The 16,901-nt window shown below is 42.2% G+C and overlaps 1 protein-coding gene across 1 annotated transcript in view; it reads right to left on the bottom strand.

Annotated features, from left to right (window-relative positions):
* The window catches only part of ror1 (receptor tyrosine kinase-like orphan receptor 1), a gene marked incomplete at both ends in the record, with an annotated part of 113,847 nt that overhangs the window by 33,249 nt on the left and 63,697 nt on the right, over positions 1-16,901 (bottom strand). The window contains one exon of the mRNA XM_079157463.1: positions 4,327-4,389. Within this exon, the coding sequence (XP_079013589.1) occupies positions 4,327-4,389 (63 nt within the window). The remainder of the gene's footprint in view (positions 1-4,326; positions 4,390-16,901) is intronic.

Below are 16,901 nucleotides of genomic sequence, written 5' to 3' on the forward strand. Positions count from 1 at the left end.
AAAAGAGAAGTGGGCACATTTGTCTTGGCATACAGCCTCTGTGTGTGTGTGTGTGTGTGTGTACTCAAGCCTCAACACACACTCACGTTGTCCTCCTTAAAACCCCAGGCTTAACACAGCAATGTGGTACTAACAAGTGTGTGACAATATGAGGAGACTCCCACCATCGACCGTACCACCACCTCTACTCTCCTCCCTTCTCACCCACTCTTTTTCTTTCCTCTTTTCTCTACATGCTGCACACAACAGCCTCCCTTATTTGTACAGCCCTGTCTGTCCACATTACAGCACTGCAGTCAGAACAAACCGACCAACAGGATGTTGAAGTTGCTAATAAAACTGAACACCAGGACAATATTCGGGATCATTCTCTCCCTTTACTCGTCCCCGTCTCTCGCCTAACCACTCACACAGGTTTCTCACTTCGAAACACACACACTAAAAAACATTTAATGCACTGACACAGACCCCCCTGTCCTCTGTTTTCTTTAACTAACCCTGTGAATAGATTATCATGGCAAAATCTGATTACTACACGTAATGGGTTGTCCTGTAGCTAAATGAGAGCCAGGCCAAACTCTGATATAGTTTAAAATAAGAAGCATGCTCTGACAGAAAGGAATGCAACAGCTAGAATAAAATGTACAGTGTGTTTGAGTTTCAATCAAATCTGTCTCGTCTGATTGTGTTAAGGTTTGTAATCACTTTAAATGTCATGAGGCAACCGTACAAGTACTGAGATGGAAGACATAATTGTGTTCTCCCCGTATCAAGCATTTGGCCAGTTTCTTTAAAAAACAATATTTTCTCATTCAACTTAATCCGTTGTGTTGTTTTTAGACCTCTGACTGGTTTCTGAAGGGGTTTCATAAATCTAAAAGGTGTGTGGATTTTCTCAAACCATTTTAAGGAGTTTTGCAACCCGTATTAGGGTTTGATTACCATACTCTTGGTATAATGTGTCTATTTACTGTTGTGTGGGTGGGTTCAGCTTTTCTTTAATGCCACATGGTTCAAAATGTGAAGGGCTAAAATTTGATATCAATCTATGGCTATCATCTCTCTCTGTATTATTGAATAAGTGAGTCTTTGTATGAGTATGCTTGCTTGTTTTGCATCATACCGTGTGTGTGTGTGTGTGTGTGTGTGTTTGGGAGTGTGTTTACATTTTGATTTGACTTAACAACTGTCATCATCATGTGGGGTCTGCTAGGAATCTGTACGTACACTGTTATGAGTGTAGCGGACCAAATCTCGCCTATATGCTGATGCAACACCTCAACCAATATAACGTGCTTGTTGACTCTGACTATATAAAAAACAAAATAATAATAATAATATATTAAATGACAACAGACCCACTCTTTTAACACATATTTTGCCAAAGGCGGGGATGTCACACAAACTGAGCGACTTCGTCACTGTCTCTTTAGTTGAGTTGACGGAAAAGAAAAGGGTGTTCGGAGCCGTGTGCCCGGACACTTCATTAGCTGTTGTAATAACTGAAAAATAAAGCAGTGGGGAGCAGAAGAAAGGAAAAGCAGAGACAAGAGGAGATGATGAGAAGGGAGGTGAAGAGGAGAAAGACGTCCTGCCAATGTCCGTGTAACAAAGCTGCTTTGTATGTAATTGTCTCGTGGTGAGTGTTGTGGTATTTGGCACCAGGAGCACTGTGAAACTCAAACCATTGCTGCGGACCGTCCCTCTAATGTGGCTGGCGACTACATGGTGCCCTGTCATCAGCGTGCATTTGCTCGCAGTGGTTTTGTACAATCAAACACTCACACGCAGGCACACAAAAGTAAACACACGCACACCCACACAACCGCAACGCACACAAACTATACATGTGCCGAATTAGACAAGTTATACAATACCTTTTCATCTCAACAGCCACATTGTATTTCTGTATTTGAATATACAGTGTGTCTATATTCAATCACATACCCGAGAGTAAAGCTGTGCGAGGCAGGCATGCTCTCAGCAAGACACAGTCACAGAAACCCGAGTGGCTGCACAGCTAACTAAACATAGCGAGTAGATACACTGAGGAGCTGGGGCTGTAGCATTGCCAGCAGTGGCTAAAGGTGAATTTCATTAAAGTTGGGTCACTCTCCAACGGAGAAGGAGGGAGAGGCAAGGAAGTAAAGGAAGCAAAATGGATAAAATGAAACAAAGAAAGAGAAGGGAAAAATGAAAGAACGCTCCAGGGAGAATGAGTTCAGTAAACTATCATCACCCCTGATTTCAGCTCAATAATGAGCCTCTTTCAGGACGATAACTTCCTGCTACTGATGCATACTGATAGAGCCACGCTACCTGAATGCTGTCTGCTTGGTCAATCAAAACCATTCCCCGCCTGCAGACAAAACAGGTGGCGCAATCACCATCCATCCATCAGATAAGAAACAGATGTTAGGGCTGGGCTCAAATTGACACACACAGAGATACACTACTATGAACACACGGGTGCGCACACACACACACACACACACACACACACACACACACACACACACACACATACAGCCTTTGTAGGTTTTTATCATGTTGTTGTGGAAAAATGAAGCTGTCTCTATGATTTGTTTGGAACCACCCCTCATTGTATTCATGACTTTTTAAACATCCTTGATTGGTCACCATAATCATTAGCTTGACTAAACTGCTAACTCATGTCCAGAAACTACTGTGTTCATCCTTGCCTGTGTGTTTAACAATGTCTGTTTTTTGTGTACACAGAATCGGCTGTGGGACGGATGTTGTGGGAGCCTCGGCTTTGCAGGAGATGAATTAAACAAACCAGACGTAATGAGAGAGAAAAAAATAAAAGATCAAGTTCAATAAAGTCTCTTGTTGAGGATCTTCCAAGTCGGGGTATCTTTGTGGGAGAATAGGCGGATGTCGGTTCTCCAAGCCCGGGGAAAACTGAGGAGAGGGGGGGGGGGGGGGGGGCGAGATTTGACTGATAACTCCGGGCAGATCATTTTATGGATCTGACTCAGTTGTTCCCACAGTGCTGAGAGGAGAACAGCAGTTTTAAATGCTTCCTCTGTCAGGATCTGCTGATATAAACCTGGGCAGCTCCAGAAGACGTGACCATCCCCACCACAAAATAAATAATCTTATCATACCGGCAGGAATCCTTACTGATCAAGGACTGGAAGGAATAAGCTGACAAAGTCTATGTGGGAGAACCAAGCGGCCATTTTCATTGCATCCCACGGGCAGTTTTCGTGGGGTTTTGGACCAGGTGGAGTTGAAGTTAAATCTAATCTGCCAACAAATTAGTTTTCTACCAGCTTGTCAAACGTAAAAGCTATTGTTGGACTGTGAAACTCCTGGAGATCTTGAGCACATTGCAGCTCTCTCTTGCACGCACACAGATGAAGATTGTTATTATGATATGTTTATGTGTGCATTATGGCTACACCACGCATCCTGTGTTCCTTCAAAGCGTCGGATGTGTGCATTCTCACATATTTACGTAATTTAGCGGTGGGGATGTTCTATCAGAATGTCAAGTAAGGTCAGCAGCAAACCCCAAACCACATGAACGGAAAGTTAGGAAGAAGCGATGATCAGAGATTGTTGCTGCTGCTGCTTTTTCTGCTGCAATCTTAATACTAACGATACAGTAACCCCATGGAGTGTCGAGGTCTGGTTATCTTTAATGGCTGTTTTCCTCGGCTGGAGAAACAGTCGACCAATCAAAGCTTTGTAGGTAGGATTAAGAATGGAGATGTTATCTTCCTACATAACTAACTAGCTACCAAACTACAAGTGGCTTGTGAAAATAAATTCTGAGATCACAGCTCCATTATAATGTTTTCTGCAGCACATCTACAAACACCTCTGGGTTTCTACTTTACATGAACACACGTCATACTTCCTGTATATCCCAACAAATGGGATGGGGATGCCTGGCCGAGTCAAACTGAGCAAGTTGATGAAATAAGAGGGTCGCCGTAGCAGATACTTGAATGAATATATGGAGCAAAGTGTAAGAGCACCAGCACATTTTGTGACAAGTTCCAATGGTAGATTTAGCTAAAGACCGAACTAAAAGTAGGTCAGTGGAAATTAGGGACAAGGTAGTGCACCTGTGTTTGTATTCTCACATGTTGAGTAGATCAATGTGTACTTTGTTCCATCAGTTATCCTCTACAGTGGCCTACGCTGGGACAATGTGTGCTGTCTAATTGCACTGGGAATATATCATGTATTGCTTGTAACACATGTGTTCACAGCTATTACAGTTTTGCTGGAAAGAAGTTTGTTAGGAATGTGCCCTGCCTTGTGTTTGTGTGTGTTTACGTGTGCCTTTACCATCGCTAGAGCCGTTCCATGAAGTTGTAGCTATCACACTGGGGTCTTGGGGAAACTCAGACCCTGCAAACAGAGAAAATGGTGGAGACTATTAGCATGTTTCTGGCTGTTGGGCTCGACCACCACTCTCAATTGCTATTTCTCTAGATGAATCACCCTTCACAAATATACACTGAAACACTGGAAACGTGACAGGCAGCCATTCATTATGAGCTGAACCGTAAAAATCATGCTGCCACCATCTACCGCTGCTCAAATAATCAAAAGTCTAAGTGGGGAAGTTGAGAATGGTTCAACATGCAAATGCAAATATCCTGCACACCAGACAACCAGCACAACAGACACACTGCTCTCGCCAAAACCTTCTGTACCAATGGGATGCACCTAAATGTTAAACAAGAGCCGGCTATACTCTTTCATTTAAGTTAAACAAAGTCAAATAACTAGTAAACATCCGGCTGAAATTGTATTATTTATGAAATAAAACAATTGCAAAGATGAAGCCATATCTCAATGTAAAACACTGCCTACAGACAAAAACACACACTGCTTTAAAGAGTTCACCATTAAATCAGGTGATAGCATTGTGCATTCGCTGGTGTAGATCAAAGGTTTAAATGTATAACAGGGAGCCTATCAGCGAGCCATGTGGACCTAATGCTGCGTTATTACCAGCTGACGACAGAGCAGGCCTCTGCTTTTCATTACAGGAGAGACGGGACAGAAAAATGGGCTTCAGTGTGCTCGGCCACGGGTCACAAGGTGATTCCTGTCAAATGAATAAGCCTGCACGACTTAAACATGCAGGACTGACTTGGATGGGACCTGACACTGTTTTATCTTTGCTGATTCTGTGGACGAACAGTAACAATGAGTTCTGCTTTCCAGGCTGACAGTGTGTGTGTGTGTGTGTGTGTGTGTGTGTATGTGTGTTTAGCTTGGTGCAGGCTGGGATAGTTTAACATGGCGAATGAGCAAACGGCTCAAACACATGCTTAAATGCAAGCATGTGCACTGACTCAACTGTACACACTCAAATGTAGCCGCAAACATATGCTTCCCTACACATACTGTACTTGCATATGTTTCAGCAACACATGTAAAAAGAACCGATGATTTGTGAATTTACAACTTAAAAACACAATTGTTACGTGTGTGGCATGCAGGGTGACAATCGGGGAGAAAGTCTGCAGTCAAAAAGGGGCCAGGCGCCCGACCCGGGGTCATGCTAATTGGGTGATAATGTGTTGTTTCACACGTGCTGTGTCCGGATGGTAATGACTGTGTGGTGGTGCTTGTGAAATGAGCTGTGTTAATGAGCAGCTCTTTGGGCCTCTGCACCTGTTAGCGAGGGAGTCTGAGAGCTTGGCAACAGGCTCACAACAGCAGGCGGGCAGCTTTATGAGGGTCAAGATTGTTACAGATATGGAGCAACACTGGAGGGTTGATCTACACCGAAGATAGGTAATAACTAATAATCTCTGCCAGCTATGTTGTTTCATACACTTCTGAGTTGCGTTACGAGACCAAAAAAACTCTGGTTTGTTCCTGGAGGCTCCTAAGATGACTATTACTTACTATTATGGTGAGTCTTGGCCCCAAGGTGGGTCAAAATTCTCGCTGTGTTCCGGGCTGATAGGCTTAAAGACACACAGCGCTCTGTGGTTTACAAAGGACAGAGGAGAAGGGACGTTGCAGCTCACTGGATTCATGAACACAAAGCTAGCCAAGTGCAGCCAGGTGAGAGTTCAATAGAGGGGCTGGACACGGTAATACAAGGGAAGGAGGAGGAGGGAAGCGAGTACCATGAGGAAGTTTATAAAACAGTATGGAGTAAGCATACTTTAAGGGAAGAATTAAAAAAGGTAGGTCTACTCTAAGAAAATGTTTTTTTTTTCAGTGTCACATATGATTTTCATATATATTGCCTTTCCAGATAAGATAATTGTCTAACTAGACGAGAGGTCATTCCCTCATTTTTCTTCAATTTCTCTCTCCTCCACTTTATTGCTCCACTATTTAGGTCACATCTGTTAGTTCTCTTTCATTGAGACAATCATCTGGAATATCTGGGATGAACTACGGAGTCATTTTGAGATTAGCTTTCTAATGTTTCTCAGTAACAGACGGAAGCAATTGTGTAAGGCCAATTTGTTGATGAAGGCCTAAAAATAGGCACCTTTCGCAGAGCCTGTGCCAGGTTAGATCTTGCAGTTCTGGCCCCTGATTGGATCACGATCCTGATTCTGATGTTCTCCCGTATGTTAACAGGAGGGGTGTATTATATCTGCCAGTATGAATCAAAGGTGATCAAAGGTTCAGATAATAGTAGAAAAAAGGAAGAAACTTACTGTGAATTTCATTGGGTTTGAGATTAAATACTAACTGATACTTGTATAAAGTGTTTGACAAAGAGTCTGACTTTGACTTGACACCGAGTTAGCTTCTCTTTTTTTCCAATCAGTCAACATTGGTCCCGTTTTAACCATCGTCACGACCTTTCCCTAACCTTACCCAAGCAGTTTAGTTGCCTAAACTTGACCAAAACTTAACTATTGAGTTGACAGATCAGGAAATAGTAATATGAATTATTTCTGCAACAGTAATACGGGTTGATTTGAAATGGAACAGACAAAAATGTCATCACATTTCTCAGAGAATTTATCAGCATTGATCGAGGTCTGTTTCGTGCCGTCTCTTCAGCCAACAGCCAAGCTACCTTTTAGCTGCTTGTCTAGCATTTCAAATCATTTCCATTTTAGCTGCAAAGAGTCAGCTTCCCAGATCTATTAGTGCCCTGATACCATCTCTGCCCATTGGTTTTTATTAAAACGACGATTATCTCAACTGTTAAAACCCCACATTTACAGTAATTTCCAAAGAAAAGCAATATAACCTGGATCATAGTGCCGTGCACATATTTCCATAGCATGTCAGTAGTGAGATGTTGGATGTATATTCTGGATGTTTGACAACCTGTATTATAGTATCAATTTCTCCTCTTGGCTTCTTGGCTGGCATTGCATATTTCATACAACTGAACGTTTTGGAACCTCTGCATTCATTTGCAACTGTGTGCCACTCAATTGTTATTCTAGTGGCAAAACATACAGTAAATGGTGAACATGAAAGTGCCTTTGAGAAGCCCAGACATCAAATCTCGACACAGAAAGTTCCATGAGAGCAGCCTCTGATCCTCATCCAGCTGTATTTGGCTTATGATGATAAAAATCACGCAGGGACATAAGCTTCACCCCTATAAAGCTCTGAGAATTTGGTGTGACCTTACTGTGACAGCAGCATATGGGAATTCGTGTGGAACTTCAAACTCATGGGAATGGAAATGAGTGAGAGGCCTGAAGTAAAGTAAAGGAGAAAGTGAGAACGAGGGAGCCTCAGAGGGGTGAAGCTGAACCAAATCAGAAATGTTCAATTTGAGTGGTTGTGCATAGCAACTAATATGCTGTTATATGGTCTGGGGGCCTGTGTTTGGAGCCAGGGTGGTTGGTGTGGTGAGTGAGACTGATGTATGAGCTCTCCCGCTCAGTAATTAAGGCCTCTCCCAAGGTCCTCTTCCATCCCTATTAGCTAGAAAACTGACCCGACTCCGGGGTTATCTGGAAGAACAGCAAACCCACCATTTTCACAGCATAGCCATGTGATATTTCTGTTTTAAAGAGGTGAAAGATAGATATGCGTAGTTGAGGAAACGATAATCATTTCCTTATCCAATATGTCTTCATCCGATATCTATTTCCATCCAGCAAGTTTCTTTTCCTCTTCTTGTGTCCTTACTCTGTCTCTTTATTTTTTTAATTCAGGTCATTCTACTAAAAAACATTCCTCCTAATCCTCCTTATTTTGCTTAGATTTTCCCCTAACCACAGTCTCATCTCACCTCCCTCCTGTGTGCTTCCCAAAAGGAAGTACATCATGTACGTCTTCAAGTGAACATCTACTCGTTGTGGATATACCCAACTACGCAGTTACAGACAATCAGAAGAGTGAGATAAGCATGTGTCCCGCTGTTGCATGCATCAAGAACCAGACTAAGCACCATGTAGGGCTCAAGCTGCCTTAATAAATTATTAGCACAATTAGGCTCAAGATTTGAAAACGAGCGGAACGTTACAGTCTTGGCGACAGGGATTTGAGAAAATAAATATTATTTCAAGCCAAGAGGAAAAGAGAAAAAGAGAGTAAGGGAGAGAAGAAAAGTGAGGCAGAGGAGAGAAGAGGACTTGAAGATAAATGGAGGAAAGAAGACTTGGAAAATGTGAGAGTGCAAAAAAAAACAAAAAAATCTTTTACATTCATAATAAACTCAGAGTGAAGGCGCTCATAAAATCAGCTATTTATGAAGTGGGCTTCTGTCCCACCAGGCCTGTGTTGGCTGGAGAGTTTATTCATTGTGTCAGAGGTAAAAACCGATGGCCAGCCACAGGAAAGGAGGAGATTGTAATCCTTGTGGTCCCAGTTAGGTAAAACCTGCAAGACTCTTCATTAATAGGTTCTATTTTTCTAGTTTTGGTCATTTCTAAATTCAATAACATTGTACTTGCCAAAGTAACTGCTGAGATCTCGCAACAGGCACTAAAACAAAGGCTGCTGGGGCAAGAAAGTAACTTAGACAATTTGATATGTTACAAGCTGCAAACGTTCAGCCAGCTTATCTAAAAAATAAACTGTCACAGGCACCCGTAACTACATTTTGAACTACACCAAGTAGAGTAGATAAAAAACAGTACTTCTGTCAACTTTGGTGGATGTACAACATACTGTTGATAGTTTGGGAATTAGCTTTACTGCCGCCTTTGTTTTCTCTTCCAAATATTTCCAATGTGTCTGATTGTTTGATTTCTTGTGCTTCTTGCCAGGTCTGACTTCTTTTTAAGGATAGCCATGTGTTCCCAACTTGGGAAGTACAATGTCTTTATTACAAATAATACTAAAACTACCACCAAAATGGTAATGAACCGGAGTTGAAATAACCTAAAAGTATCCTTGAAAGAGAGACAGAGGGGACAAGACATTATAGCTAGAAAAAGCATAGTTATAGTTGTGTCAGAAACTCATTCGCTATTCCCTATAAATAAGCACTAAATTGAGATTTTGACGGGAAATAGAGTGAACTATATAGTAAAAAGGGAGTGCATGTACGTGTGTGTGTGTGTGTGTGTGTTTGTCTGCTTGTATAGCTCCACCTGCATGTGTGTGTGTGTGCAGGTGTTTGTTCCCAGGCTCAACTGGAGCATATAGAGGAATAAAAGCAGGCCCAGTTCAGTGTTCACCTGAGGACATCATGGACCAAAGAACACAGGAACTACTAACACACACACACACACACACACACACACACACACACACACACACATCGCCTCAGAATGTTCTGCTCTGTAACCTTATAAGACCACAGTAAGGGGTGAGGGAGAGAGAGAGAGAACGAGAGGCGGGAGCTGGGGCTGAGCGGGGGCGAGATGTGAGCAGGATAGATGACAGGAGGCTACGTGACAAGGCCCTTTTCGGATCAGAACAATAGACAACAGGACTAAGAAAGCACTCAAATTGCAAAAGACATTTGCTCCAGCATGAAAAAAAGCATAGTTTAAAAAAGTATTGCATCCCCTCCAAAAATCACATAGTTTTGGAAAGCTGCAGAGCATTTGGAATTATAGTTTGGCTTGACCACAACATTCTCAATAAATGTTGGAGGGAACTCTGGCTCTTTCGGTAAAACGTGACTGTTTTTTAAATAGTCATTAAACATTATGAAGCTAGATCAAGCGGGCTGGTATATACTTTCGCCCGTTCAGAGACACTAGCATGTTGAGGGAACACGTAAAAAGAGTTCTCCAGTCTTAGCTTTGTAAAAATGTGTCTTTATTTTTGAGGATTTGTACACTACACACAGGTTTTGAATGAAATGTAGATAAATGGTAGCATACACCTATCAAACATTAAATCTGAACTCCCGACCGCTTTAGGAGGTTTTAAACTGCTGCAGAGCTACTTCAGAGGAAACTTGAGCACACCAAGAATAAAGCTGACACAGACCAACAAGTGCTGAGCAGGTTCCTTTAAACAGCAGCTTGTCACTTCACTGAAAATTATCTCACAGCGTCAGGCGCACACGGACAACTGCCACTACCCAGCATTCCTCAGTCCGTGCTCAGTGGACAGCACGGTGACGTCCTCAAGACGGACACTGAATCCTTACAACCTCTTAAGATGCTGGTCTGCAGCCGACTGAACTCTGATGCAAAATGAATATTAACATAGAGGGGATGGGGATGTTATTGTTCTTATAGTTTTAATCTAAACCAGTAGTTTAACGTCATCCCCCAGTCCCCACCACCACTCTGTCTAACCACACGCATCATAAGCCGAGGGGAGGGGGCTCCCACCATGTGCACTGAAACCCTAGAGTAGCTTCTCTCTCTCACACGGCCGAACTGGGTAGCGTAGGTCACAGTAAAATGTAACCTTTGTACCGTAGGATCTCCAAAAAACTGACACCTAGCCTGGCATAAGTCAATACTATCGTTCATTGAATTTCTATGAAATTTAAGTACAAGCATATCATGATACAGTGATTGTATTTTAAAAGTAAAAAGTAAAAGCAAATTGTGATTAAAAACTAAATCAAAATGAATTGCTGGAGCTCTTATTTTATCTTATGTATAGTTTTTTCTGATGGAGAGCATAATAGCGAGAAAAAGTTCAAATAATTGAACATTAGTTTGGTAATCTTATGTGGTGAATGTGCATACATTTGCCCTATTTAGATTTACATCTTTCAGAAAAACAGGAAATATTCCTAGTAATATTGTGATATTCATTTCTAGACTAGGTTTAGCTGACCTCGATAACTGCTAGTGTTTTAATGGTCAGATCCACTCACATTTTTACTCATGGGCAAATTGAAGTCCACCAGACTACTGTACTTGCATGTCTATGAAATATGGGAGGAAACCTGAGAGTGCCAAGGAAACCCATGCAAACACACAGCATGTAAACTTGGCACAGCGGGCTGGAGCTTGGGAAAGAACTTAAGTCTATTGGGTTTGTTTGGATTTATGTACAGTGAAGGCAATTTCACACATCTACGTTGCAGGGGAAAGGCTTGCAACATGTTATGAATCTCAGTTTATATTAAGCTACAGTCCATCTTACACATTTGCCGGTTTCATCATGACAAAAACTGCGCTCGTGGAGTAATTTCATGCTGTGCGTATTGGCTCTGCTGAAGCACTGCCTTGCCCTGTTTGGCCCTACAGAACTACATGTGGCCTCTGAGGTCCAACAGGCGGATGCACAAGCCCCCGCTGTCCCTCTGAGACTCTGCAATGGAAACCACACTGATGTAAGGCCTGGTTAGCCCATTTTGGGTGAGGCTCCCCTTTGGCTCCTGTTACTGGCGATGTAAGCAGACAAGTAAGAAATGTGCACAAGCATGTTACCGCCTACTGTGCAGCTCATCTGTTTTCACCTGACAGGTCCAGTACAAGTGTGTGTATGTGTGGAAGTGCTCAGCTTTCTGTAAAATCTGATCGCGTCCAAGCAGACAGACCGAGCCCACGAGACCGTGACGTTATCTGCGGAGGTAGCTGTCTGTTTATCGGTCTCTGTGGAATGTGAATAGAGTCATCACACCTGCATGTGAGTGTGTCAATTTACTGCAGTGGATGTGCTACTTCAGTGTGTTGTGCAGAAATGAATATAGCATTTCACGATGACAATATGGTGCACGTTGACATAGTGTGCGTGTTGAGGTCTCTTTGTGTCATCGGGTCTGGTGTTGAAATGTAAGATTTAAGACCTAAAGCCAAAGTCAGTCAGGCTGCCTGTGTGTGGCGACATGAATACGGTCATCTCGCTTTGGCTTTTTGTACGTGACTTTTCTGTAAACAGTGTATCATGTGTGCCAACAGTGTGAATGGTGTGAATAAGACACATACCATGTTGCATGTCTGCCTGTGAGTTGCACAAAAGTGTGTGTGTCCAGGTGCAGTCAGGGACACGCACACACTCCATAAGCTCCCTGCCGACATTCCTAGATTCCTTGAGGATGACAAATTCAAAAGGAAAGGCCCCAGCAGATGGAATCTGGGGATACCAGGATAATGCTGCTGGCTTTCAAACGTGACTTGGATTTAGACATCATGTGACTACAGTTGAGCTGGGCTTCGTTCCAAAACCGTTTTTTTTGGTGTTGGTATTTCCTCACTCGGGACGGCTGACTCTCGCCTTGTCTGCAGGACATTTAATGGCTGAAAAGTGTTGGCAGGCCAGATTAAATCTATGAGAATATTTAGACCAGACACTATTAATGGAACACAGAGCGTGAACATATGATGCTAAATAAATGTGATTTAAATATTTGGAAAACATAATAAGCCAGAATGTCTTCCATCGGGCCATAGTCATGATTGACTCTAAAGCATGAATGAATTCCCACACAAAAATGCAAACACTGCAATTCGGCAATACATATCTGCAGGAGATGTTTCCATTCATATAGCCATAGTGGTTTGCTTTACCGCTGTGCTTCCTGAACTGATTGACCTGATGTGTAACACAGGATTACCGGCTTCAGACTGCACAGATAAACTGTGCTGAGTAATTTTGGGATGCTTCTGGGAAACTGGGTGTGAGACATCGTGTCTCCATCAACTCATGACTCTTAGTCAGCTCTCAGTGACTGACGCTGTAGGACAGACTCGGCCACAAGAAATCTGACTCCAGGAACAGAGAAAAAGTTACACTGGGAAAGACGGAGACATTTTAAATAGAGAGAACAAGTAGTGGGAGAAATAAGAGAGAGGGAGATATACTGCAGAGACTAAGACAAGAAGAGATGAAAGCGAGAAAGAAAGGAAAATTAATTCCAGGAAAAACGTCCTGTGTTATTATTCTTTGGTTTTCCAGCTCTATATTGGATATCTGGGCTGCCAACAGCGAGACTCTGAGGCAAACAGAGAACCTCTGAGCCTTTTCAGCGTGCTTCCCTGTCAATCTCACCGATGCTCTGAGGGGAACTTCCCCTTGTCCCAGGTTAAGAAAATAAGCACCAGCATTCCTCTACTTGTTTAGAGGAAAAAGGGAGCCGCCAAATGAGGAAGACAGGAGGATTGAAGAGGACAAGAAGGAAGAGAGAGAGAGAAGGACAGGGCGGGAGAGAGCCGAGTGGTAGGAAGAGAGAAGTGAGAGCTTTGCGTCCCCAAAGAGAGAGCTGAAAACAAGCCAGAGACAACCCCACAATGTGTGCGTCCAAAACCCTTTGCGCTACAGAAGAAAAACGTTTCTACAGCCAGGGGATTGGACGGAACCATTTCCACACACGCCATACCACAAAAAACAGATTTCACATACATTTCAAAATGTGCTGAGAGATACAGCATGATTCAAAACACACACAAACACACTGGTGGAGAAATGTATTTAGCAAGTCAACGGTATTCTTTGAAGCTATGGCATGACCTAATTTGAAATTTTTTTTTTTGAAATCTTTAAAAAAATCTGTCTATGTAATGTTGTGCAGTGATGGATCTGCACTATGAGGGCTGACAAGAAAAAGCAGGTCTCACCTACTGTCCTACTGTATAATCTCACATAAAACACATTTTGTGAAAAACTGTGAGATAAATATAAAATCCACCCAAGAATAACCTGCTAGCCTATTTTAGGAACATGAAAACCAGATTTACATCCATTTAACCCCCCTTTTTTGTCACATGTTGTTATTCTTCTCCTCCTCACACACTGATGATTCCCAACATGCAGTTTAAATATCCTCTATTCTGTTTCCTTTTGTGATCTTCACAATCTTTATCATCTGTATGACATCTATTCCTCTCTTTTTTTTACATATTTTACCCTCTTTTTTCCCCCCTGAGGCAGATCCAGAGCAGGTGCCCCCCCCCATTCCTCCTCCAGACATTAGAGATGTCGAGATGATGATCAGGGAGTCTTTCTCTACAGCACACACACATTATTTGCTCCATCTGGTTCTTCACTTATTTGGGCAGAAGGGTCAATTTCATTATAAGAGAATCCCCTTTTGACTCATCATTCTCATTAAAGAAGCCTTTTGGGCCCCCGAATCACCTAAATCTTCTCTCATGTCTAACAAGCTGTGTTCTTTTTCCATTTAGTCCTACTTATTTATGTTTAATTTACCATTTTAGTGTCTAAATATGTTTGCACTGAAATATCCACTGGAGTACATTACTTTTCTGGAAGCTCAAACCAGACTTCAAAGTTACCTTTTGTGGGAATATAAATGCGGATTTGATTGACAGAGCCGTGTTTCCACTTTAACCAAGCACATTTTGTACTAATTATATTTTAAGTGGGGGAAGTGGAAATATATTGTCTTTGGTTTTCCTCTGTTGGTACTATTCTGTTAGTAGTAGTCGTTTCTTAAAATGTATATTAAAAGCTCAGTTTGAGTAAAAAAAAAAAGGACAGACCTAAAAAAATAACTAACCTCTATAAAAGAGTGCAGAGCTACAATTTGTCTTGAATGAGACTGAACTACAGCCAGTCCTCTGCCTTTTGTTTTTTTATCAGCCTGTAGTTTATTTTCTACATTGCATCCGTTTTTATAGGTGCTAGAGTTGTATGTAGTTACTGTACCTGTTGCAGTCCAACTGTACACAGTTGAAAGGATTAGTTTAGTCATGATTTTTCTTATTTGGATGCATGGTTCATACTGTGCTAAAACCATGGCTGTACTCTAAACTGAAGTCAAAGCGTTGCTGTAACATTACAATACCATTCTTTCTTCATGAGGCCAACATTTCGCTACGGAATGAAACCAACATTGCAGATGAAAACTTTGTACTTAACAATACAAGCTACCGTAGGTCAGGAGCGCTTTGTTTAACTTTTCCGACCTTCCGTAAGGCAGAAAAGTGGATAAATTGTTTTTAAAATGTTAAAAAAAAGCTGTATTAGTAAATTATGTATATACATCCATTTTGCAGTTTTCTACTAAAACCCACGATGTTAATAATATTGTTTTGGTAGGTTAAAGTTTATCCTCCTATAATTAAAGTCTCATCATTTGTAATTTGCACCAAGAACAATTTATTATGATGCATGAGGCCTCACAGAGGAAGTTCAAAACAAATAACCATGCCAGGTTGAACATCATGCCTGATCTCACTCTCGCTTGACGTACTTTTCCATTGGCTGCAACTGTGTGCTGATTATGAAAACGCTTCCACCCAAAGTCATCTTTGTGGATTTGACATGGAGAACTTCAAAAAAGTAAAAGGGGGGGTGGAGATGACTGAGGGATTTAGAAAGCCTGGATCTTATTAAAGTGGGCAAAATATAGAAAAGAGCAAGAGAGAGAGACACAAAATCTGCCACAGGAGACAAAGACGATCACAGTTCCTCTCACATTTCCAAAGCTTGTGGTAATTTCCATCTCATTTCACCAGACGACTGGTGCGGGGGCTGACTAAGCACGCTTTGTAAAGCATCCCAGCTTGCTTCTGCAAACAGAGTCTCACCTCACCTCCCATAAACCCTGTTCTCTCAAACACACACTTCATAACTGATCCACCTCCACCCCAGACGATGGAAAGGAGGATAGGCAGATGGTGGCGCAGAGAAGAAAGAGGTGTTAGAGGACTACTACAGGCACAAAGATCTCTATTGTATTACCTCATTTCCTGTTCAGAATCTCCCAGGTTGCAGAGATGAAATCTGTTAGATCCCTCTGGGTGCAGGATCCCCCAGCCTGCTATGCACCTCTATATGTTATTTCTGCTCCTTACTGTGCCAGACCTTTGAACCTGAGACTGTCTTTGCTTGTTACTCCTCTTTTTTTCTTTTACAGACTTAGAGCGACGTTCTTTGGCTTGACCTACGTCGCTATTCACAACAAAAGTTATAACATGAAAAGATAATTCAATGGATTTAGTCAGTCCTGATTTATGTTTAGGATGAATACATTTTGACTTGAAGCACTACAAATGCAAACAGGAAGTGCAACGTTGCCATGGAGTCAGGTGAGTCAGATGTGGGCTACACCTGGGCCCAGTTTTCTTTCAGCGTGAAGGTGTTTACACTTGCACCAGGGTAAGTTACGCTACATTGGGTGCTATCCATTCCTGTTTGTATTGTTGCCATGGATGTACAGACAACGGTCGAACTGAGATTGATAATCGTGAGGAAATATGTTGAGTTTTAAGCGTCAGCGACGAGCGGATGAAGACGTCTTCCAGTCCATTATTTACCATCCATTTTTAGGAGACTGCTGTGTAGGGAGGTTAAAGAAAAAAGGGTGGGGCGACTGAATTTATGCAATATAGGCTTTCAAATGTGGTGAGCTGTGTGAAGGCTCTGGTCATGAGCAAGACTGTGTGCGTGTCCCAGTGTATGCGTGAGCTGGAGCCAAGCATGTGCGGTGTCTATGTATGTGTTAGAATTGGCAGCAGCTTAGGGTGCTATGGCCTTGATTAGGCGTCTCTCTCCCATCTACCAGTCGCTAAGTGAAGCAGTGAATTACGCTGCCATTTCAACGGCGTAATTGGGGACACATGCGGCCTTAAACCGCTCCT

Source organism: Pholis gunnellus, assembly GCF_910591455.1.
Source record: "Pholis gunnellus genome assembly, chromosome: 4".
Lineage (NCBI taxonomy): Eukaryota > Metazoa > Chordata > Actinopteri > Perciformes > Pholidae > Pholis > Pholis gunnellus.